Here is a 26,748-nt window from a genome sequence, read left to right on the forward strand (position 1 = left end):
GGCTGAGGATTTCCTTGAGGCTGCTCCCATTGTAACTTCACCGGAAGTTTGCCAGAAACCCCATTTACAAGTGTAAACATACTTCCGGTAAAGTTGCAATGCGCAGCAGGAGTAGCGCCGAGGAAATTTCAAGCCTCTTTGATTTGATGCTTTCAGACGAATAACGTGACTATTTTTGCAGAGAATTCTGTAGCAGTTTCAGAAAGAATATTCCACTATCTCTACCCTCACAGACACATCAATTCAACTATGAACAGCTTCTAAGACTTCATTTTGCTTTATCTCTTCTTGCTCCTCTTGGTTTCCCATTCCATATAAAATCCCACAACTTAGAACATCGGCAGCCTCCGTGACCAGTCGCTTGGAGATAAGCGATAGTGTCCTGGAATGATGGAAGCTTAGATTCCCTCCCCGCCCTGCTCTGTAGGTTGGCACCTGGCCTTTGCCCAACGCCTCCTCTTGGAGGCACAGCTGAGATTGGGAATTTGATGTGTGAGGAATCAAAGTCAGACAGACGTGTTTCTTCCCATTCTGTGATATAGCTCACACCAAAGAGTTTTCATAAAACCATTACCAGGAGCTACAGTTTTTTTTGGTTTTCTTCATTCCTCAACGAGCCAGCGGGATAGGCACAATTTATTAGATAATTATGTAAAGAAAACACTAAAATATAAACAACTCAGATTGAATTCCCTTCTATAAGAATGTTATGTTCCTTATAAGTAAACATTTGTAAGAAAACGTTATCAGGTACGATCGTATTACTTCAGCATAGCTCATGTTCCAATCCCTGAAGGTAACGCAATATACAACATAAAGACTTGAAGAGAATTTGAAAATAAATACAACTGATCCTTGGTAAAACTAAAGTTAGTCAAACAACTTACAATTGCTTTTGAAAGTGTTGAATTCCATTACTTCCAAGGCTACACTGGGGGCTCTCATTGGCTATGCATTAGGTCAGTGAATATTAACTTCATTTACACTTGGCTGGGAATTGGCTGGTGTCAACAATAGGAGCCCTGCTGCCTCTGCTGAGGAGGGAGTTAGCCAGGACCTGACAGAAAGCTGCCACTGAAGAAGATGGATGATGAAGCTGGCTGACCTTGGCCCTGTGTACGCCACCATCACAGCCACTCTCTTCTCAACAAAAGAACTCTCCAACTTTCTCAGTTGCCTTCATCATTATTGGTGCTAACTGGTCCAGACATCTTCATCGATTGAGTTCTGTGCCTTTTAAATCTGCGAGCTTCAAATAACGAAATCCCGGCAGAGATGTCTCCTTTTTTTTAAGTCGCTTACTGCAGTCTCCTGTACAGGTTGCGGAAAGGCAGCTGAACGTTGTGTCGCTGAGCACTGTGTTCCACCATTTCGCAGGGCTTTATGCTCTGAAAGGGTGTACTTAGTGATAAATGACAATTAGTGCTTGAACCCTTTTCACTAGGGAATTTCATACACTGTGGAGCCTTTCAAAAAATCATCAGTAACAAGGTTATTCCAGAGATTCAAGAATGTTGAAATGCAATTTGATGCTTTTTATTGATTACCAAAATAGTTAGTGCTTATCTGGTACTTATATATCATTTATCCACTGGTATATTGACTATACCAGTCCCAAACAAGAAGGAAAGACTGGATATAGATGAGAGGGCACAAGTCATCAATATAGGCCCTGACAATTATATTTCTGATATTGGCACCAACAGAAATATTTTTGTACCAACTGATAACTAAGGAGAGAAGAGGGTTAATCAAAAAAGAATCACATTAATATCTGGCTGAAGTGACTAGCTATGGAAACAACAGTAGATTTAAATTGTAAATAAAATTCTGATCTAAAGGAGTTTTTTCATATGTGCAGCTTTTCCCTGAAAGGTGGAGACAGAATTTCCATTTTTTTATGTAAGAAGGACTAGCTATCGATCACTGTCAGTGCCAGCATGTTAACCCTTTACAGTCCTGTGAAATTTCACACAATGTTAGGTTTTCACAAACATAAACGAATAAATATTTCAACTGACAACTTAATGACTTAGGGGGTCTAAGCAAGTTCTATATTCAGGTGACCATAGGATATGTGCCCTGCATTTGGTGTTCTTCTTTGGGTTTTACCTACAATGGTTGACTGCAGTAATTGGATGACATTTGATAGAATGAGTGTCTCCAGCCTATACAGAACGGTTTCTTCACAAACTTACCATATCCTTTTTTTAATTAGCTATTTTCTCCTTTCTTGTAGGTCCTCCCGCACCATTCCTTGAACAAGATGGTGGGCTTCAAGATACATTTCTCCGGCATAATCTAAGGTGGCCTCAGTGCGACTTGCTTTCTGATTTTACCACTTTCCTTGTGAAAACTGCCTCTCCTTCACTTAGCATGGACAATACAGCACGGCCCAGATCATCAAGTGTGTGATTATTACTGTGTGAAAGCAACAACTCCTAGTATCATGCGCCAAGATTTTGCCAGGAGAAGGGAAGCATAATGGTTCACAAATTGAGAGTTTTAAATACCCCTTGTTACTAAGAGTAGGTGACTACGCACCCCCCACCACCACCACCACCACCCCCCCCACCCCACCTGACCCCCACCCCCCCCACCCCACCTCCCACCCGATAGTAGTCACCATAACTGTACCAGGGCTAAAAGTTTTAATTATGAGGACAGGCCGCACAGGCTAGGCTTGTATTCCCTTGAGTATAGAAGATTAAGGGGTGATCTAGTTGAGGTGTTTAAGATGATTAAAGGATTTTATAGGGTAAATAGGAGAAACTATTTCCTCTGGTGGAGGAGTCCAGAACAAGGGGGCGTTACCTTTAAATTAGAGCTAGCCTGTTCAGGGGTGATGTCAGGAAGCACTTTTTCACACAAAAGGTAGTTGAAATCTGGAACACTCTCCCCCAAAAAGCTGTTGAATTGAAAATTTCTAAATTAAGACTGATAGATTTTTGTTAGGTAACAGTAATCAAGGCGGGTAGATGGAGTTAAGATACAGATCAGCCATGATCTAATTGAATAGCTGAATATGCTCGAGGGGCTGAATGGCCTGCTCCTGTTCCTAGATTCCTTTTATGTTCCTAAATGTATTTATTGGCAAGAGGGGAAATATGTAAAGTGATAGAAGGTAAAGTCAGTGAAGCATTCCCACTGCCTCAGAAAGGTTGTTGGTCTGAATGGAAGTGAGTTACTGCACTGGTAATCTAGACCACATTCAGAGGTGGTGACATTAGCATTCTGTTAAAATGCAGATCAGCAGATAAATGTTGAATTTGGTCACTAAATAGTTAGACATCCAGTTGGGCTGTATTTCCCTTCAGTGCTTGGCAAGGAGTTTATATTGCCAGTACAGTCAGAAAATCTCTTACATCTACTTCCTTAACACTCCTCATGTCTAACTGGGATGATGGTGCAGCTTTCTGATATTTTAACAGACCATGGGCTTGTACCCACAGTCATCCCAGCAGTAGATGCATGAGGCTTGGGGTAAAGTGCCAGCACACTTTCTCTGGCAGAGAAGGGTGCATGGTCCAAGGAGAAGGAAGGAGAGGAGAGAAAGGAGAAAATATGTTTTTAACTGCTTGTTCACATTCCGTTATTTTCACCAGCTGTTATTGGTGTGTAATTATCGAACTGGAGCCCTCATGGTGTATATAACTGGTTAGACCATTGAAAACAAAATCTTTTGTATTGACTACAGCAAAGGAATCCCATGTGGCACTTTGCCAAACGGTAGATTCCAGCCCACTTGTAAACATCTAATGTGACAGACGTTCACTCATTTTGTAATATCCAGCATGGCAGTGGAACTTCACCCAGTTGATAATATTTAATCTGACAGTGGATTTCCACTCATTTGGAAACATCAAACACAGTGGAGTTCTCCCCACACGGCAATGCCCAATAAAGTGGAATTCCACACAGTTGACGATTTCTAACAAAAGCAATGAAATACAAATCTTCAAGGATCTATTCAAAAATGTCAAAGAAAATCTGACCAGTGGTCACAGCATTTAAACTCTTTCAAGCATTATATTATTTAAAGGCTCGCAACAGCCGCCATGCTGAATAAGTGCCACCGCTGTTGGTTACAAGTTAGGTTAGTGCAAATTGTTACCACAGCCCCATTCCCTCACATTCCTTAATGTCCCTTTCATTTTACAGAAAAGGAGGAAGAAGTCATACTTTGGAAAGTTTTTTTTTAAAGTACAAAGAGCAATTCTATGTGAAAGAGGTTGACAGAAGACGGGAAGCAGTGAAAGATGAGCTGGCCCCTTTCCATGGACTATGATGAATGAGCTGATCACAACACGTTTTGGTGAAAGCTGAAGCCAAGCTCAGAGGAGGTTGCTCGAGTGACATGACTGGCAGCCCATCTCATTTACTCACAACTCATTTCCGTTTAATATTTTATGCAGCATGTTTAAAGTTGTATTAATTCCGCCCTCGACTCCACAATGCTGCATTTGCTCTTCAGGCAGTTGCTTCAGAAAAAAAAACAGCTCTGTGACTAAAATGCCGATCACAACGGGCTAGAATTCTCTAAACCTCTTAGAGCTCCTTTCAAGAAAAATAATAGCATTTTTCTACAAAGCAATGCTCTACCCCGCACAGATTTTATGCATCTTTAATTTATTGCTACAATCAACTATAATGATCAATAAACATTTATTTGTACATATATGTCGCATTTTAATTCAAACTGAAGAAGGACACTGGACCTGACTTCTTAATTATATCATGGATCAGGCACCCATGTTATAGTTTTTGTCTGACAGTCTGCCAGTTTACACTTTTAAGTAACTCTACACTGATGTCAAAAAGGATGCTCTTGCATCCACTAATATGCAAATTACATGAAAGTCATGAGTGGATTTTTCACATCATTTTCTACATTGCTAATTTGCTACAAGATGTCTGGATGTATTCCATTGCTCTGCCAGGTTACACTGAAGCCAAGTTGCACTTGTTTGTCAGATACAGGGGTGCAGCCATTGCACTTTCTTTTAGTTTAAGTGTATTTACTTTTCATCTCCCTGAACTACCTCAGGTAGACTATCTGCTCACATGCCTGTCAGTGGCCATTATAAGATGGACAAGAGTAGCACTGGGCTGACTCCCTCCAATTGTACCTTCCTGCCTTGGAGGAAGAACCTTACGTCCACTCTCCTCCTTTCCCCCAAACAGCAGTCATGATTCGGAACACATTGTGGGGCAAATACGGGCCTAACCAATCCATCACAGGACTTCTTGCCACTGTGCACCACTCCACTGTTGCGGTTTCCCTTTGAATAAATTCAGAAGGAGAAGTGAAAATTCTGGTTTTGCTCTCTTGCTTGCTGTGCCCCAATTATTTCGGGAAGATGCTGCAACATCATCCCCTGCTCATTGTTTTAAATAGGATCCAGGCTTAAGAATGTGCTGCTTATTCCAGGAAGGAAAGCTGCACTATTGATCTGTGTAAAACATTAAAGGGATTGATCACAGTTTCTGTTACACTGATTCACTGCACACCATTGGTCCACAGGGAAGGTTTAGCTCAAACAGGCATTCTTGTAAAATAATTTTTCTCTATAATATTACATTTTAGAATGTTCAACAAAGATACTGAAAACAATAAACATTAGCTTGTTTGTTATAAATTACAACTTCTATATTAATTTGAAGAATTTTTTTTTTTAATTTTGCTGTGGAATTCTTTTTAATTCTTTAAAAAAGACAAATAACATGGATCAAAAATTGCCATCAATTCCTTCTTAACTGAAGCAGATGAATAACTAACATTGTTACCGTTGGGTCCCAATTCTACACTGCCAAGCTTTCACATCACCTGGGCAGAGTGCAAAGAGGAAAATCAGCCAGGGAGAATCGAACAGCTGTAACAGAACCCACCCGATTTAAAATTAAATGGAAAGGGATCAGGCAGCTGAATTATGGGTGTGCATTGCTCCCTGCCTAATTTTCCTCTCTGTGCAGGCAGTAAAGATGGCAATCTACCCAGTTGTTTCTTTCATATTGTTACTTCATAAGCTTTTTTATTCACATGTTCTTGATATATCCTCAGTGTAAATTAAATTCAAGGAAGCATAAGTTTCTAAACGACTCAACCACTCAAACTGGTTTCGTTCAGAAGGCCCCATGAGATCTGTAATGTGTAACGCATCTTGGGATCTTTTAGAGGCATTTATTTATTTACATTTCACATGGTACATAAATAGTCCAACACATTGCACAGCATCCTGCACATATAGAACAATCTGCAGAAAGTATCTTGCACAGCACAGTATCACATTAATCTGCAACCATTATGCCACACTGCACGGGGATACAAACAATGAATCCGAAATTGTTTAGCGAGTGGATCTGGTAGTTGATGCAGAGATTAAGCCCGCTGGTGACCTCTGCCAGTGACCCTGCCAATCTATGAGGGTTAAGTGGAAGGTCACTCTATTTTTGCATGGGCCCAGTTGGTATCTGCTGCACTAGGGGCACATCTCAGGCACCCACCTGCCTCAGGAGTGTACAAAACCTGGCACAGGTGGCCAGGCTTGGGATGTAGAAAACACGAGCCGGAGTCCCTAATAACACCTATGCCAAGTGGACTTCTCTAAATTGTGCCCTTACTTCCTCTTCGGGGTTCCAGGCCATAATCCTGGCCTGATCTCAATCTTGGCAGAGTTCACTTCCATCCATGAGGAAGCCAGTACACCATTTCTCATTCAGCGCATCAGCTGCCGAACTTACACTGGATCCCTGCAAGGCCGAGGGCACAGGGAATACCCGTGTAGGGAGTCTTCACCCTTCGCCACACTCTCTCCATATCAGTGTTCTTGTTTGGGGTGGTCAGTAGTTCTACTCACAAAAAAGGCCACTGGAAACTTCAGCATAAGTCTGGGATCTGGTATCCCTGGGTTCAGGTGGAATTTACATCCATTACACCAGACTCCTCCAGAGTTACACCAAGGGTCTGCCAGAACAACCGGGCAATTTTGAGGTCACTATATTTAAAGCCTATGCATCAATAATATGCAGGGAACAAAACATTTTATAAAGAAAAAAAATGTTATCCTGGCCAATATTTACCCCTCAACTGTCACCACCAAAAGAGGTTAACTGTTCATTTATCTCATTGCTGTTTATGGGACCTTGCTGTGCACAAATGGGTTGTCATATTTGCTTAGAAACCTAACAACAGTGACTACACTTCAACCAGCACTCTGGACATCCTGAGGTCATGAAAGGTGCTTCATAAATCTAAGTTCCTTCTTTCTTTCAAAGTGAAAAAATTAAAGAATGACTTAATGTTCAGCATTAATAAACCAACATGACTTCTCAATTTCAATCCCATGACTCCAATAATCTTTTGAACAGGATAATCTTTCACTTTCTATGTTGTAAGATAAACCATTACAGGTACCTTTATTATACTTGTATTCAGTCAAGGCTGTATTGTATTAATGCACTTGCAATCAAAAATATGACACAAGCATGTTTTGCCATAACAACAATTATATTTTTGCTATTCCAACACTTTAACTTGCTCCAAATAAGGAGAAGGCAACTGATGTAATGCTGCACCCAAAGGCTGCTGAAACAGCAGTATTGCTTTAAAGACAGCACGCCTCCCGTGATTGCAGTGCCTATATGGTAAACAATATCTCAATGAGAAAGCATCAAAGAAAAACAAATTGACTCCTGTACTGGTTCAATGGCTAAAAGCAACAGTCAGTGTGACAATGAGACACACAAGCTGGGAAGGTTTCATGTTTGATCCCTGCTCTTTGTTGAGTGATGCCAACATTACAATTGTCTTCAGTGCCCCTGAGCTAGGGAGGAGAAAAAGAAAATCATCCAGGGTTCCTAGCTCCTGATTGCTATCCTTATCCCTGATGGAAGCAAATACAGATTACTGCTACAGTAGATGAGAACAGGATCAGGCTCAGTTCTAATGTCCCACTTGACTGAACGACCTTCCGAAATTATCAAGGCTCACAAAATGAAAGGTCACATAAGTATGGTACAAGAGGGCTGCTGTGTATCTGCAGCCCAGTATGAGTTCCTGTTTTCAGGAAGCAGGAGGCAAAATTGGAAAAAAGAAAAAAACTGATTTGTGACTTTGGCGGTTCACTAATACGTGAGCTTTCAGGGGCTGAAATTCATCTTGGGCGGAAGTGCAAAATGAACGATGGCGAACCGGCAGCCTATTTTATACTCCGCCCGATATTTTTTGCTTTGAAATCAATGGAAAAGAAATTCGGACAAGTGGTAAAATGGGCTGTAGATTCATTATCGCCTGTTTCGCGCTTCTGTCCAAGACGATTTCACCCCCTTAGTGTCAGGTATCCCAATGCACATTTTTGAAGAAGTCTTTGTTTAAACAGAGAAAGTTACATGTTAACCTATGGTTGGAATTGGATGCTTTGCACTATGACACACAACATCATTTCCTTCCAGACACATTTCAAGAATTATGTTGGGCTGATGCAAAAGATTGTTGGAAAAGTATTAAAATGAGGATATCAATATTTATTTGTTGGCACAATTCGAACATGCCGGGACTGCAATGGGATAAATCAACACACGCTACAAAGGTACCTTTATTATGATCCCCTTTACTTATTTATCCTGGACTTCGATTCTACTTTAGCTTCATCTACCTTGAAACAGCTAAAAAGGAGGGCAAAACTATTTCGCTTTAAGTCTTTTTTTTAAAATGTATCTTATTGTTTTGTCTTCATCAAGAAGAGACATTGGGAGATAATTTCCACTTCTAGATCCCAGAGGAAAATTTCCAACGTATGCTATTCACAGGGAAATCATAAACACGTTATTTATATACAAGTTTACGATTTTGCTGTAGTGAACAGCAGCGATCATCCCCCTAGTTACATAGAATCTGCAGCACAGACACAAGCCATTCGGTTTGTGTCGAGTTCATATTCCCCTCCCACTCTAATTATCTTTAATAACCTGCGCCCCCACCACATATCGCCCTCTTCCCTTCTCACTCATGCATGCATCAAGCCTCCCCTTAAATGCATCAATGATGTCTGCTTCAAACATGTCAATTGGCAGCGAGTTCCACATTCTCTCCTCTGAGAAAAAAATCCTTTAACTTCTTTATTTGATCTGTTAATGGCTCTTATATTGGTGTCACCGTGTTCTGGACTCACCCACAAGTGGAAACATTGGGGTAGAAATTGGTCCTCGCTCTTTTCCTGGGTGGAAAAGCTGGGGCATAAAGTATCAATTTTGCGACTCCACAGCACTCCTGAAAGCAGCTGCCAGCCCACAATCGACCCCCAGCCCCGGAATTTACCTGTGGCCGCTGCTGGCGAGGCTCACGGATGGAAACTAACCCCTTGGAAATCGAGGAGCCGGCAGCTCGCCCGAAGTATTGAAATAAGGTGCCCGGCCCAATTTAAGGTGAGCCTTGTGCCTCCTGGTTCTGTCTGCACGCCGTTGGTTATGCTCCCGCAAATTGGGCCATAACCAACTTCTACCACAGTATCTCCACATCAACCCTTTCAAACACTTTCATAAATTTAGAGATTGATGTGCCTCAATAATTCCGAGACTCGATGTTAGCGAAACAAAACAAGGCTTTTATTAACTTAGAAAGTAACACGTAAGAGAGAGAGGTATCTTCCTTCTGGAGACTGAGGCCAGACTGAGCTAGCTTACAAAAAGGGGCCAGGTATGGGCGGAGCCCTACGCACACAGCACATTCCAATAAACAATACAATGAGGACTGGGGGAAGGGAAATGACACTGAAACCGACCACAGTCACAGGCAGTGGTGAATGGAATATTTCATCACATTCACCCCTTCTATAGATTTAGTCTGTTCGGGGGTTTGATAGTCCTCTGCGACCGACGTGGCTGTTGTGGTGCCGCGGGTGTCGGCTGGGTGTCCCCGGTAGTCTCCTGGGTCTCTGCCGGGGGTGCCGCCAGGGTTGTTGAAGGGGTAGTTGGTGGGGGTGCCGTTGGTCGATGTTCTTCCGGGGGTGATGAAAGAGTAGTGGGTGGGTAAGAGTTGCTGTGATCGTTGTTGCTGCTATTGCCGTGGTTGTTGTCGATGCCGGCTGGGGCGACGTCTTTTATGGACACGGTGTCCTCCCTTCCGTCGGCGTGCCGGACATATGCGTATTGGGGGTTGGCGTGGAGTAGGTGTACTGGCTCCACAAGAGGGTCCGTCTTGTGGCCCCTCACATGCCTTCGCACGAGTACCGGACCTGGGGTGGAGAGCCATGACGGCATGGATACGCCTGAGGTGGATTTCCGGGGGAAGACAAACATTCATTCATGAGGCGTGGCATTAGTGGCCGTACACAATAGCGACCGTATCGAATGGAGCACATCCGAGAGGACTTCCTGCCAGCGGGAGATAGGGAGGCCCTTGGTCCTTAGAGCTAGAGTGACTGCTTTCCATACTGTCCTGTTCTCTCGCTCCACTTGGCCGTTACCCCGGGGCTGTAGCTGGTGGTACGGCTCGTGGCGATCCCCTTGGACAGCATGTACTGGCGTAGCTCTTCACTCATGAAGGACGCCCCCCTATCCGTATGGATGTAGCTCGGCATACCGAACAGGCAGAACAGGCTGTTGAGGCATTTAATGACCGTGGCGCTGGTCATGTCTGGGCAGGGGAAGGCGAATGGGAACCGGGAGTATTCGTCCACAATGTTCAGGAAGTAAACATTGCGGTCGACGGACGGGAGGGGGCCCTTGAAATCTAAGCTGAGCCGCTCAAAGGGCCGTGTAGCTTTGATTAAGTGGGCTCTATCTGGGCGGTAGAACCGAGGCTTGCACTCAGCGCAAGTGCGGCAGTTCCTGGTCAGAGACCGAACTTCCTCAATCGAGTAGGGTAAGTTACGGGACTTTATGAAGTGGAACAGCCGCGTGACCCCTGGGTGGCAGAGGTTGTTGTGGAGGGTCTGTAGCCGATCCCCGGTGGTGCTGGCACACATCCCTCGTGAGAGGGCGTCAGGGGATTCGTTAAGGGCCCCTGGCCGGTAAATGATGTCGTACTCGAAGGTGGAGAGCTCGATCCGCCACCTAAGAATCTTATCATTTTTAATCTTCCCCCTCTGTTTATTATTGAACATAAACGCTACCGACCGCTGGTCGGTAAGTAGGGTGAAGCGTTTGCCGGCTAGGTAGTGGCGCCAGTGGCGCACTGCCTCCACGATGGCTTGGGCCTCCTTTTCCACGGAGGAGTGTCTGATCTCGGGCCCTTGGAGGGTCCTCGAGAAGAAAGCTACGGGCCGCCCCGCCTGGTTGAGGGTGGCCGCCAAGGCGAAGTCAGACGCATCACTTTCCACTTGAAATGGAGTGTTCTCGTCCACTGCCTGTAGCGTGGCCCGCTCAATATCCTGCTTAATGCTTTTGAAGGCGGTGTGGGCCTCAGCAGAGAGCGGAAAAGAGGATGCTTTCAAGAGGGGGCGGGCTTTGTCGGAGTAGTTGGGGACCCATTGGGAATAATAAGAAAATAACCCCAGGCACCTTTTCAGGGCTTTGGGAGTGTTGGGCAGGGGCAGCTCCCGTAGGGGGCGCAATCGGTCGGGGTCTGGTCCGATTTCCCCATTCTCCACCACGCTGCCTAGTATGCAGAGGCGCGTGGTGTTGAAAACGCACTTGTCCTCGTTGTAGGTAAGGTTGAGTTTTTGTGCGGTTTCCAGGAACCTCTCGAGGTTCGAGTCGTGATCCTGCTGATTGTGGCCGCAGATGGTGACGTTGTCGAGGTAGGGGAAGGTTGCCTGCAAGTGGTGGTCATCGACCATGCGGTCCATCTCCCTCTGAAAAACCGAGACCCCATTCGTCACCCCAAAGGGGACTCTGAGGAATTGGTAGAGGCGTCCGTTCGCCTCGAAGGTGGTGTACAGGCGGTCCTCTGGTCTGATAGGGAGCTGGTGGTACGCTGACTTGAGGTCGATGGTGGAGAACACCCGGTATTGGGCGATTTGGTTCACCATTTCTGATATGCGGGGTGGCGGGTAGGCGTCTAGTTGGGTGTACCTGTTGATCGTTTGACTATAGTCGATCACCATCCGTTTCTTCTCGCTACCCCTTACCACTACCACTTGGGCGCGCCACGGGCTGTTGCTGCGTTCAATAATGCGCTCTTTCAGGAGCCTGTCTACCTCGGTCGCGATAAACCGCCTGTCCTCCCAGCTGTACCTCCTGCTTTTGGTCGCTATTGGCCGGCAGTTAGGGGTAAGGTTCGCGAATAGCGAAGGCGGCTTTACCTTCAGGGTAGCCAGACCGCACACTGTGAGGGGCGGCTGGGACCCACCGTACTTGAGCGTGATGCTTTGGTGGTTGCACTGGAAATCCAGGCCCAAGATCACGCTCGCACATAGGTTCTTCATGATTAATACTTTAAAATGATCGTATACAGTTCCGTTAACGCCCAATTGTACCGTGCAGTAACCCAGAATGGTCGATGTCTGGGTTTTATCAGCCATAGAGATGGTACCCTGAGCAGGGACCACCTTTAGGGAGAGTTGCTGTGCCAGTTCAGGGTGGATAAAACTCTCCGTGCTTCCACTGTCAATTAAACATTTAACCCGGCACCCGTTTACCTCGATGTCCACCATTGATTTGGATAGCGGGTGCGGCCTGGTCTGGTCCACTGTGACCGATGCCACTGTAGGGCCCTGATCGATACAAGATGGCGTCCACGCTGTCTGCTCATAAGATGGCGGACCCCACGAGGTCGGGCAAGATGGCGTCCAAGATGGCCGCTCCCACGGCGCACACGCGGCGGTGGCGGGTTTTCCGGCGGTTGGTTTTCCGGCGGGGTTCCCTCTGCACACCTTCCCGAAGTGCCCCTTCTTACCGCACTTAAAGCAGGTGGTGCCTTTCGCCGGGCACAGGTTTCTGGTGTGTTTTGGCTGCCCGCAGAAGTAGCAGTTGGGTCCCTGACGCGTCGCGGCTGTCGTAGGGCTTCTGGGGGGAGAGCGGGGCCCCGCCGGTGTCGGGCTGCCGGGTGGGGAAGATGCCTTCCAAGATGGCGGCGCCCTCGGTGCACACGTGGCGGCGTGGACGGCGCGGGCTGAAGAGTAGGCGTCCGAGTTTCTCTGGGCCACATCCAGGGATCGCGCGGTGTCCGCAGCCTGTTTCAGGTCCAACCCCGTTTTTTCCAGCAGTCTTTGCCGGATGTAAGTGGAGCTGAGGCCTGTGATAAAGGCATCGCGAACAAGCTCGTCAGTGTACACTGCGGCTTTTACATCTCGGCACTTGCAGTCTTTGCCAAGCATTTTCAGGGTGCTTAGGAACTCCTCCACCGATTCCCCAGGTCGCTGTGCGCGAGTAGCGAGCAGATGCCTAGCATACACCTCATTCGTAGGCTGCTGGTAATGCGCCTTTAAGATGTCGCAGGCGGCCAGGTACGTATCGGCGTCTTGGATGAGGGGGTAAACCCGGTGGCTTACCCAATTCCGCAGAATTCCGAGTCTCATCCTCGCAGCGTCCGTAGCGTCTTTGACGGCTGCGGAATTGTCCAGGAAGAATTCCATACACTCAAACCAGTGTCCGAAGCGTGCTGATGCGTCCGGAGCATGTTGATCCAAATCCAAACGTTCGGGTTTCAGGAGTTGATCCATAGTGTTGAAAAATAAGTTAATAAAATTGATGTGCCTCAATAATTCCGAGACTCGATGTTAGCGAAACAAAACAAGGCTTTTATTAACTTAGAAAGTAACACGTAAGAGAGAGAGGTATCTTCCTTCTGGAGACTGAGGCCAGACTGAGCTAGCTTACAAAAAGGGGCCAGGTATGGGCGGAGCCCTACACACACAGCACATTCCAGCACATTCCAATAAACAATACAATGAGGACTGGGGGAAGGGAAATGACACTGAAACCGACCACAGTCACAGGCAGTGGTGAATGGAATATTTCATCACAGAGACTTATGTGAGCATCAAGCACTCCCGTGCCTGATACTGCGAGGTTCGATGCAGAGCGAATCTCTCTCCAAAAGTCCCTGTCCAAATGACTTGCTTTAATCCAACTGCAAAATAGCAACCCCGACAGCACCAGTGTGATATTTCCCATTTCCTGAGCCAGCCAATCTTGTGGCTTTACCAGGTAAGGGTATGAAATTTATGCCAACAGCCATTTGAAAACTAATTCATTGTGCTTTGACGCACTTTGCCGTGAGAAATAGCTTATGTAAATGCAAGTGTTATATTAATTATTAAACTGTGGTCCGTTTTGTGCTGTGGGGCCCTTGCCAACTGGAAAGTGAGTTGAGGTTGCCCAAACTCATCTCACGTAGAAGTGCATGAAGAGAAGTCCTCAATCTCACTGGTTTCGGCTGGATCTGAACCCACGTCCCTAAATTAAAGGCTGGGATTCTCCACTTCTAAACTCGCCAGCTTGTTAAAGTGAAAGGGTGGGAAATGATGGGCTGGCAAGCACAGGAAACAGGAAACCCCAGCCAAAGGGACAATGCTCTGTACTCGCTGTATCACCCAATCCCTCCTGAAGCAACGATTACCAAAATTAAACACAGCCTTAAAGATTTCGCCACTGAATACAGAATGCATCGGGACACGTGAAACTGAACATGTGACCTTGCCGTTCATGAAAAAGCTAAAATACTCAGAGGCTGGAAATCTGACATGAGAAGAGAAAATGCTGGATACACTCAGCAGATCAGGCAGCACCTGTGGAGAGAGGCAGGTAGGGGTTATGACCCTTCGTCAGAACCGCAAGTTCATTGCTTATGGGGAACATTCCATATCTAACAATGCCGAACATTCTCCACTCCCATGAGGTGCTACCTTCTCATTTCCACACAACAGCCAGAAAGTCATATTGTCAGTTTCAAGTTGTTTTTCTTAGGAACTTGAGAAGTTTCAAATGAGAAACAGCTGATAGCAGGCTTATAATTCAAATTGAATCGAGCCCGAGTGGCGGTGGGGTGGGAAGGCTATTATCATACAATATTTAAACAAAACAATTGGAGGACTTTATTATAAATGTTATGGGAATTGTAAAATGTACTTTAATTGGGTGTGTCAATATTAAAGAAAGGTTAAGAGTAAAATTTATGATCATATATAGATTGCAAAAGCCATTTAAGAAATGGTGCCGTTATATTTAATAATAATAGTATATATATCATTTCAAACTAAACTGAGTGAGATTTGACAAGCCTGAAATGAATCCAAGATCCCTCCACCCCCAATGTACTTAATGATAGAAGTTCAGGAAAAGGGGACCTGTAGCTTTTCAGTTAGGAGAGTCTTGCTGTTTTTATAGGTTTTTTTTTCTTCATCCTTTTATAATTTTCTTTTTCCTGAGCTAAAATGTTCTCTTGAAGTAGAACTTTCAAAAGGCTCTTTACTTCACAACAGCATACACCTCACCCCTGCTGCTGAGGAGGAATGATTCAGGATTGACTTGATTCTATGAAACCTTCAATGGGGGGGGACTGGCAGCTTGTCAATGTTACATACTGCAGGGAGAAAAATCAAAGTACAACATTGAAGTCTCACTAATAGTAATCTACAAAGGCTCTTAGGCACTGTGTACAAGGAAAACATCGGACCATCAGGCAAATGAAAAAAAGAAACGGCAACTTAAAACTCCTGTCGTTTTCAACAAGACTCAGGGCTGATCTATGAACCTCCCACTGAGATAACATGGAAACCTTCAGAGTTTATTTATGGCAAAATAAATATGCCAGCATTCCGTTTCTTTTAAACTGGTCCCTTTAATAACAAGTTTTAAAAAGTCTTTCCATTCTTCTCCCATTTTTCATAAAGGTAGAGAATGCATGCCAGGCTGCAGCCGACAGTCCAAGACACAGAGACTGATTGCACTATAGTGCCGAAGCTTCACAATATTGAACGCATCTTAAAAGCAGTATCTAAAATCAAGGCAATGCCACATTTAATGGAACAGTGTCATCATATTGGACAAGCTTCAGGTGAGGCACTGGTCCTGGAATGTTGAAGAAAAGGTCTGCTCCGAATATTCAACTAAACCATCTCCCCAGTAGGCTCAGATTGCAGCAACAATTACATCTACTGTACTGCAGCATTTAAAAAAACAAGATAATGGTTCATTGTTAATCTAGGGCAAATGAAATAAGATCACATGCCATTGTACACTTCTGCATTGGCAAACATTTTGAAAGTTCTTGAAGAACACTTTGCAGGGTGAAAATATCCCTTTAACAGGGAAGATTAAATGGATCACAACGACGTCTGAATTTACTAAGATAACCGATTCACTGCCATGAGCGCCTTCGCCTTCGCAGTTTGTCTACCCCATTATCTCATAAGCACTCATTCAGTACTACCTCCACACAGACCCCAAAAAGGTTTGTCATTCCCCAGTCAGTGCTTTTATACATTTCCAAATGTTAACAGGATTACTGAAAGAAAGAATTGCTGTAAACAAGGTGTTGGCTTGCTTCCAAAATAGCGTATTCCACAAATGATTGTCTTGGATCAGTGCCAAGGATGGAAAGTGCACTTGCACATACACATTGCTATACTCAAGTGCAAAGACAATATTCCTCTGTAATAATACTAATGTCAACAAAACTGTGGTTTTAAATTAACAGCCCTGGGTTATTAAAATCATTTACACAAAAATCCAATTAGAGCACACAGTTTCTTTATTTTTATCCGATTCCTTCCCTCCACTCCAGGAGGTGTTGACTCAAGCTGGAATACCATTGTACAGGCACCAGCATCCCTCCGCTACCTTATGCGAGTGGCCAATCTTCATGTGTGACCCTAGACAGTGAGTGCGAGCAGCCTTTTCGGCCGTGGAAAGTGTCACAGACAAACCCAATCCTGTCCTGGTGTGTGATGCCCATGCCTGTGTGTGTTCCAGGATAAGTTGAATGGCAATTCCTAGCCCAGGATACTGTCGTGCTCCCATTGCTGCCCGAGTGAGATCAGCGAACTCACCGCAGACCACACAACAGCCTTGGGACCTTCCAAATCTGTATGGTCCAGCAACAAACCAAGTGGGACACTGACCAACAGAACCATCCAAGCAGTTCATCCCCAAAAAGATTCTTTTTGCCCTTTTTTATAAACAACAGGGGAAAAAGAGGGGAAGCAGTAATCTGATGTAACTATATTCGCCATCAGTAAATCTGGAAGATTAAATGAGTCGTCTGAATTAGTAAGTCAAATTTACAACGAATAAATTATGCCAGGTCAAAAAATTATTAAACTAGGACTGCTAAGTTGCTTGTAAACTGAGCAAGTGTAATATTGTTTAATCTCAACATCTTGGTTGATCAAATTATTGCAAATGACTAAAGTACCACAAGCAGGTTCCCACATTGTGACTCTCCCACGAGGGAGCTGAACCTGAGGGGTGTTGGCCCACTGATCGTAGATGCAGTAAAATGGAGACTTTGGTCATTGTGAAGCTGGAACAGTGGTTCCAGGGACACAACATTATAGTTGTACGTTTTATGGTGGTTGCTGTTATCATAAGTGTCCGTGGGGATATTATTCCAAGCACAGCCCAAAAAATATTAACCCAATAGAAACAACACAGTAGTAGCAATACCTGTGCACTCAGTGAAACGGTGCAACCTAAGCATTTTATGTCCATCTTTAAAACCAGATTGGCATCATTAATTATGCGTTTATTTTAAACGGCAGCACGTACTTAAAATAAATTATCTCCACTCTCTGTAGACCCATCTGACTAAATTCAGTGAGGCATGCTATTTGTTAACTCCTCATATGCTATTTGCTGCATTCAATGTGCAAACTGTAGGAACTGTCTGGTTTATTTAGGGTGTGAAACAGTTTACTGGCCCGGAATTTCCTGGAAAGTTGCGGCGTAACTATGACGTACGAGCAGAGTCGCGTCATTCTTTTTTTGAGGAAATTTGCACATAACTGATTTACGCAGGTTATACACAAAATCATCATTACACGTGAATTTCCTCGATCATTTGAGCCGTTCGAGTTACACCCGCCAAAATTCCACCTGGTTAATTGACACAGGTATAAAGCGGGCTGCCAATTCGCTATCACCCATTTTACAGAATTGCAGTCAAAATTACCTCCACTATTTCTAGTGTTCACTAGCAATTTAAAAAAAAATTCTCTTTAATGAGACTTGCACTGTATTTTCCATATCTTTGAATGCTTTTTTATTTGGATCAGAATCTGTTACATTAAAAAGAGAAAAGTTTATCTTAAACAATTGCATTTTCTTAAACATGCATAAATGATGGTCTGATGGCTTGTAAATTTAACTTTCATAACATCAATAAGATAAAGAGACACTTAAAGAAGGAAGATAGTGTATGCTCCATGCTTTCCTCGGGCCCCGATTGCTTATGGTGGTTTTACGCCTGTCTTTACATTTCGACATCTACTAATGTCTCAGGAAATTTGGGCATAAGTTCCCGTCGGTAAGATCAGCATAGAAACCGGCATAAATAATGAAAGAAAAACTTGCATTTATGTACTGTCTTTCACGACCACTGGACGTCCCAAAGTGCTTTACAGCCAATGAAGTGTAGTCACTGTTGTAATGTATGAAACATGGCAGCGAATTTGCAAATCGATCATCTGTTTTAGCGATGTAGGTTGAAGGATAAATATTGGCCAGGACACCGGGGATAACACCCCTGCTGTTCTTCGAAATAGTGCCACGGGATCTTTTATGTCTACCTGACAGAACAGACGGGGCCTCAGTTTAACATTTCCTCCGAAAGATGGCACCTCTGACAGTGCAGCATTCCCTCAGCATTGCACTGGAGTGTCAGCCTAGATTAGTTTGTGCTCAAGTCTCTGGAGTGGGACTTGAACCCACAACCTTCTGACTCAATGGCAAGAGTGCTACCAACTGAGCCACAGCTGACACTATGGCATAATTCCTGCATAAATGTAATCCAGGTAATTCCAGAATATCTTGTTTTCTATATGGTAAGGCTCCCTTTCTTCCCTTACTATTTCCTCCGAGGTCACACTGACTCTGTTAACAGAACATGAAGTAGGTGACCAGCTCCGAGGCAACCAGCAGTAACAATGTTGTAAAGTGTACACAAGTAAACTGATGAGATTTTGCCTACGATTTTCCTTCACAATTCACAAGGAAGTCCCAGACCCGCTTACCACTCCCCTCAGTGACACAGCTAAGATTAGGAATGTAACAGAGATGGTGAAATCAAACATCAGTGTCACAACTTTGCATCAACACACATCAACCCTGCATTGCACCAGCTCACGTGTCATTCCTTGTTATTGTTAATATCTCACCAAATAGTTCCAAAAAAATGTTTTAATAAATTTTCTGAGAATTAAGGTGAAGAATACTATTTCTTGTGAATAGAATAATATACATTAGGGCCAACATCAGGTACTTCCAAGTCAGGTGTACCATAATTAGATAGAAAGTTAAGTTCCTACTCTATCCAATTGCCAGAAATTTCCTTGGAGTTGCTCCCCCTCCACTGCTATAACTTTGCCAGACGTGTGGCAGAAACCTTGGACCGAGGCGGCTCCGGGGTGGCCAGGGTTGGTCCCAGCCCACTGCCTACTGCAGTCCGCACTCTCCAAGTGATTTTACGTTAATTGGGCTTGTTAAGCCCGCCCTGCGACGTTCCCGGCCAATTAAAAAGAAGTGGGTCTGATGACGTCATTTGATGACGTGTATTCAGCCGGTTTCCTTAAAGGGACCATGTCCAAATTGATTTTGACAGTTCTGCTGTCAGTGTTCTGTAGCATTCAGGTGCAGCAAACACTGAAAATCACTGCACAAAGGTGCACGGCTGCACCCAGGCTCTCCCATAACTCCCTCCATATGCTTATGGAGGGAGTCACAGCACGCAGGGAGATTCTCTTCCCTTCCCATGGGCGGAAGAGACCGCCCCGGGAGATCAACGCAGCCTGGTTGCACATTGCACAGGAGAACACAAGCAGGGATGTCATCAGGAGGACCAGGCTGCAGTGGCACAAACCTTTCAATGATCTCAGTAGATCACGAATCATTACTGCAAAGCCATACTCAACCTCATCCTGTTGTGCCTCTCAACACATCCCCATCACTCTGCCTTCCCTACCCTACTCCTGCACATCCTTACTCACACCAACTTACCTTGCACCTCCACCCATCCCTCTCTATCTACATTATCATTTCCCCATCTAACGAGCCATAAGAACATAAGAACATAAGAAATAGGAGCAGGAGTAGGCCAATCGGCCCCTCGAGCCTGCTCCGCCATTCAATAAGATCATGGCTGATCTGATCCTAACCGCCAATCCACTATCATAGAACCATCTCCTGAATCTAACAGAATTAGACACACGAAATAGGAGCAGGATCAGGCTACACGCTACCCACAGGGCCATGACCGATCCGAACCTAGTCTCGTGTCCAAATTCCTGCCCGCTCCCCGTAACCCTTAATTCCCTTTACTTCTAGGAAACTGTCTATTTCTGTTTTAAATTTATGTAATGATGTAGCTTCTACAGCTTTTTGGGGCAGCATATTCCATGGACCTACCACCCTCTGAGTGAAGTAGTTCCTCCTCATCTCAGTTTTGAAAGAGCAGCCCCTTATTCTAAGACTATGCCCCCTAGTTCTAGTTTCACCCATCATCGGGAACATCCTCCCCACATCCACCCGATCCAACCCCTTCACAATCTTATGTTTCAATAAGATCGCCACCCCTCACACTCACCTTCATTCTACTGCAAGCATACCGACTAACAACACACAAGGGTAGGCACGTGGGTGTTTTAGCCAATGTTCATGTGAAGTTTCTGGTAATGTGCTGTCAAACATTGAAACCTTTATTTTCAGCACTTTGCGTTCTTGGACAGATTTGTGTGCACCTTTGGAAGTGGCTTAGTGAGTTGTAGTGAATGGTGAGACATAACGGTAGCCCCCGCAATGATAACGAGAATCTAGGCATTGTAGGGATGCTTTATGGTGGGGTGGTGCCTAACTGGCGCATCATGTGGCATCAAGGGTGTACAGTGTCAAGTGAAGTAAATGTGGCCATGGTGAGGCCATTCCTGGCAGCAATGTGGTTGGGTGCTGATGTCCTCTGTCCTGTGCAGCATCAGTTGATTGTGGAGAAGGCTGGTGTTGTTGTTGTTGCTGTTGGTGTGCCCGGTGATGCTGGTGTTGGGGCTGATCTTGGTGGGATTCTGAGGATCAAGGTGAGATAATTTCAAGGGCAACGATGCTGATGGAAGGTGAGATTGAGATGACAGAAGCGATCTGTCAATAGTGAGAGGTTGTTCCAATGAGGTGGCACTGGATAGAGAGTTGGCTCCAAACACTTGCAAGCTGCAGAAAGCTCAATATGTCTTCCAAATGCAGTAACCAACAGTTTCTGAGCTTTGAAAGTGAACAGCTGTAACATGGGATCCTTTATACAACTTTGGCAGCTGTCAGGTCATGAGATAATTCAATGCTGAATCCACTCATGACATGCTGAGCTGACGTGTTCCCCGAGCAGCGGGTAACTCATGGGGGAGCACGTAAAATTGAAATGTAGGCTTAAAATAACAGTTAATTGGATATTAACAACCCATTTAATGATGTGACTTGCCTCCCCTGCCGCTTGGTGTCGGGTCTGTTCAACACCAACAGACCCGACACCTGGGAGTCTCGCGTGGAGGCGGGTTGACAGCAGGTTCCCTACCCACTGTCAATCTTTGCTATTTTGACAGCTGACCCGCCTCCAAACCCGCCCTCTGAGCACTGGCAAAATTTAGTGTTTCCGCACTCCCGGAGAGGTTACAGAAATGGAGCAGGAACAGCTCTGAGGAAATTCCCAGGCACCGTTCCTCAACCCCAATCTCAGGACGGCAGCCTCCACTGCACCAATATGGCATTTCTCCATCACCAGACCAGCCATCCTCTGGCACTCTCTCGAGTAAGAGTGACAATTTAGTGCCAATTTGCTGGCACTGCGGGCAGTTTTGTGCGGTGGGCCCATTCACAGTAGGAACTGCATTGAAACTGCCCTAACTCATGTCAGATACTTACAGCCAGCAGACTTTCAACCCTGCTGTCTGGGCTGGTTTTGAAAGAGGTGCACTATCTAATCCCCACTCCAGAAAATGGTGATTTAAAAAAAAGACTTGCATTTATAAAGCACCTTGTCGCATCTCACAATGACCACAAAACACCTCACATGCAATTAATTATTTTCATCTGCTGTGACCACTCCTATGCAGCCATTTTACACACAAATCCTATAAACAATAAATGAGCTGAATGGCCTGTTAATTTGGTTTTAGTGAAGTTGACTGAGGAAAGAACATTGGCCTGAATCACAGAGAATTCCATGTTCTTTCTCAAAATAGTGCTATGAGATCTTTAACATCTGTCTTGGTCATTATTTATCCCTAAACTAACGTCACTAAAGCAGATTATCTTTTCATTACCTCGTTGCTATTTACTGCGCAGAATTGGCTGCCTTTTAATGAACCACTTCAGGCTTTGCAAAAAACATTTTTTTGTAGGGCCAGGAGCATGAATCTTCCGGCCCACTACCAGCCCATTCTTACCCACACCCCCCAACCTCCCTGGATCGGCTCCACAACCACCCCCCCCCAACCCCCGCCAACAAGCCCAACTTACAGCCGGCTCCATGTAGAAGTCGGTCGATTTTAAGCCTTCTGAAACTGGTAAGCTGCAGCAGTGAGATCCGAACCTGAAAATGGTACAGGCCTCCTGACCATGACTTTGGCTGGGCACAACGGGCACCCCACCCACTTCACGTCCATTTTGGGGCCAGTTGAAAATCTTACATCCTCCCACCCAAACCACCCTGTGCACCAATAAATCAAAAAAATGCAATCATATTTTTGTGAATGGGAGCTCACTGCAGGCAACTGAAGGACAAACAGGAAACTGGCTGGAATGGTGGACGCCAGTACCATTTCTGCATTTATAAGACCCAGCACCTTATTTCTGTATGATTACAGTGAATACTTTTCCAAGAATTTTACACAATGAATACATAAGGTTTGAATTTTTTTTGTTAATGAAGTCCATGGACAGCCAGAAATTAGTCTTTTCTGAGTGTGCACAGAACATGAAATGTGACCAAAAATCCAGTGAAATTGTACAGCCCCAAGTGTAGAGGTACCAATATACTGAATAGGCCTTACATGGAAACACTGCTATAGCATAGTTCTTAAAATAAGGTGTAATGGTTTCAGAAATACCAAAGATGTGCAGGTTAGGTTGATTGGCCATGATAAAAAAAAATTGGCCCTTAGTGTTAGGGGGGATTAAATATGTGGGGTTACGGGGATAGGGCCTGGGTGGGATGGTTGTCGGTGTAGGGACCGGGCGCTAGGGTTTGGATGATCAGCCATGATCTCGTTGAATGGCGGAGCAGGCTCGAAGGGCCGAATGCCCTACTCCTGCTCCTAGTTTCTATGTTTCTATGTTTCTATGTTTCTGTCCTGATTAGACATCATTCCTTGCTGTGAAAGCTAAGTTTTTCTCAAGGAGCATGTATTTAATCCACAGATGCAACACTTTGCAGTAAATACAGATGGTGATTATGTTCATATTATCAGCGCTGTTACTATCTACTTAGATTTAAAATCATTGGAAATGTCTGGTTCTTTCTCAGCAACATTAAATCTGCAGTGTATCAAAGTGACATTTTTTTTACTACTTAAGGTACGAGCTGGAGAAGCTTATCTTTGAAAAAAAGAGTTGGTGTTCCATTCAACCTTGATCTGTTTCGAAGATTATTTTGCAGACTCTTTTGTGTAGACACGTACCACTGCCCTGTGCCCTGCGCCCTTCTCCCCGAGTTCCTGCTCTGTGATTGGCAGCAACCAGAGATCAGCCCGTGCAAGCCAGGCATGTTTCTCCTGTCGATCCCAGCGGCAGTAATGCCAACCGTCGCGCGAATTGATCACGAGACACGTGAATTTTAATGAAAATTTTTTTTTTGCCTCAACTCGCGAGTCAACTGTAAAAACTCATGATTTTCCTTTTGCACCGGAAACAACTTCAGTTTTGAATCCAACTGACACTGCGTGAGAATTGGAACCATTAGTTACCGTGGGCCAATAGGAGGAAGGGGCGAAAAAAAAGACAGCCAATCAAAAATAGACTCGCGGGCGCGCAGGCGCAGGCGAGGGCCGGATCTCGGCGGTCACGTGTGACAGTCAAGGACCAAAGCCAAGGCGGAAAGCACGCGGTTCCAGAGATTCAGAGTTGAGGAGTTCAGTGACTAAATAGATCAGAGCGAAGCTTCCTCTCCTCTCTTGAGCTGTCAAAAATCTGAGCTGGAAAAGCGAAGCTGCTTTTGTTGCCCCCCCACCCCCCCAAAAAAAAGGTTCTGAAAGTCCATTACCCGGGATTTAAAAAAGTTGCAAAAATAATAATGTGATTGTAATGTAATTTTATGTTGCTATCCCCGAGGGGTCTCCTCTCCGCTCTTTATGCTGCCGAAGTTTTTGTTTGCAATTTATTTATTTGAAAAATTTGCCTCTCCCTGCGGCTCGTGCTGAGTGCGAAGGGACATCTGGGACCTTGGAATATACCGGGGAGGAGAGACCGCTGCGGAGACGTTTAATTTTCAGTGATATCCGAGGTGGATTAATGCAAGGGATGAAAGTATTTCTAGCTGACTCTGCCTGTATTATGACATGGGATAAATGAATCAGGCGGACTGGAATAAATTTACTAACTGATTTGTCTGCACAAAGTGCAAGGAATTCTTTTTGCTTTAAAGGGTCTTTTATCAAACTCAACTCAATTCACAAGATCGGGCTCCAAATCAGGGAGTTAAAAAATACTTTGAGATGCATTTGGTCAAACTCGTTCATAATCTAAAAGCAAAAGTAATAAAAAATAGTATTTTTAATCATGTGAAGCAGAGTGCTGATCTGCAGCAGCTGCGACACAGCAGGATCAGTAATGCCAACTCTCGCGAGTTAATCGTAAGACATGCGATTTTTAATGAAAATTTACCCCAACTCGCAGGTGGTAACGGGTAGGATTTTTAAAGTTTTTTGTACAACATTTTCAGATGCAGTAATATAGTTGTAAAGAGCTGTGACCTGTTAGAGATTAAATAAAGCCACTAATGAGATTTATAAACAAAAAATACCAACTCATGATTTCTTAACAAATCTGATTTTTAAGAGTTTGTCTCATGATTTATGAGACGGTGGGGTTGGCTGTAAACATTTAAATATCTTTTAACACTGATCAAGTTTGCCACATAATTTTTGCCACAGCCTTGAGCTCAGTGCTTGACATTAGAAAATGACATGTTGGGCCATTGGAACTGGAAAGAAGCTTGAGATCAGGAGCATGATTATTCATGAGGATTTTACTAAGTTAAATAGTTAAGCCTGAAAGGCATTTTGTCTGATTTTAAAAAAAATGTACTTTTACTTTTTATATTGCTTTTCTCCACTTTCTATCCACACACTAATATAATATTGCCCTTCCGCTTTGGGTTTAGGGGACTGGCATGGTCAGGCAATTCTCTATGAACTGTCACGAGCAGAAGCAGGAAGCACAATCCAAGAAACGTTGGGAGTGGATTGGATGCTCTCAAAATTAACTGCTGCACCACCCTCTTCCTGATCCAACACCATCCGGAAGTCCATGGGGTTCTCCATTTAGTGGCCTAGCCAAAAACTAATAAAACTGAAGCAGACAGATTCGTGTGATGTGCAGACCTAGAACTATCACCCACAAATAAGATCTTGTTGGGAATCAAGCACTCCAACGACTTGAGTATTAGTTTAAGAATTATGTCCAACAATCCAAAAGCTTAAGATTGATTCTTAGAACGCTACCTTGTTTCGTCTTCATTTTTTGTAACATTTAATCTTTGGAGATAGGGCCTCACGCCTTATTTATAAATTGTTTTGATAAATGACAGCTATGATATTTCCATGTAAAATGGAGCACTTACCCTCGCATTCATCCCCTTTCTGCTGAAATCCTGCTTTGCAGATGCACTTGCCAATGGGCACCAGCCACTCACCCTCTGCACTGCAGTGCATCTTAGGGGGATTTTCTGTTTCCTCTTCCGCATCGCTGACACACGTGCCACGCACCTCCACCAGGGATGAAAACTCAGACCCTGTCACTGTGTCTGGGAAAACTGCCAAATTTTCCACAATAGACCAACACTTTTTATAGTAAACGCGCACAGACACCAGGGCAATGCAGGCACCTACATCCTGAAAAGCCAAGTAGAATCCCTTTTTCGACAAAGGGCCGATTTCTCGCACCTCTGTGTTGAGCTTCATTACACGCTCCCCAAGGTCTCCTTGAGTAAAACTTTCATCTGCTGCAATAGTATCTATTTTGAGGTAGTGACTCTCCTTAATGTTCCTGCCAGCGTCTGAGTCGCTCTCAAAGTAATATAGGTTAAATGTCTCCTTGCATGTCCCCAAGACTCCTGGAATGCTATTACAATCCCTCAGGGTAAACTTCATCTCCACAAATATCCTCTGAGCATTGCCTCTTGCAATCCAGTTAGTCCGCAGCCAGTTGTTCTGATTAGGTTCCATTACTCGGCACACCTGATACGTGCGGATGGGAATGTAGTTCTCGTCTACTCCGCTGATCTCTTCCCACTGAAAGGCAACAGTACAAGATGTAACCTTACCATGCCATAACAATAAACTGAGACCGAAAAGCCCAAAATAATACATTTTGTTTTTGTTTACAAAGACTGTATTTTGAAACATTAAAAAGAGCAATTGAAAGGGATCAAAATCGAGAGTAGCTGTTGTATTG

The 26,748-nt window shown here is 44.5% G+C and overlaps 1 protein-coding gene across 2 annotated transcripts in view; it reads right to left on the reverse strand.

Moving 5' to 3' along the window:
• The window catches only part of epha7 (eph receptor A7), a 378,611-nt gene that overhangs the window by 341,773 nt on the left and 10,090 nt on the right, over positions 1-26,748 (reverse strand). For both annotated transcript variants that reach the window (XM_085997415.1, XM_085997413.1), the window contains exon 3: positions 25,916-26,585. In XM_085997415.1, the coding sequence (XP_085853541.1) occupies positions 25,916-26,585 (670 nt within the window). The remainder of the gene's footprint in view (positions 1-25,915; positions 26,586-26,748) is intronic.

This window comes from Somniosus microcephalus, chromosome 9 (genome assembly GCF_052327205.1).
Source record: "Somniosus microcephalus isolate GS21.2 chromosome 9, FLI_Smic_1.0, whole genome shotgun sequence".
In the NCBI taxonomy this organism is placed as follows: domain Eukaryota; kingdom Metazoa; phylum Chordata; class Chondrichthyes; order Squaliformes; family Somniosidae; genus Somniosus; species Somniosus microcephalus.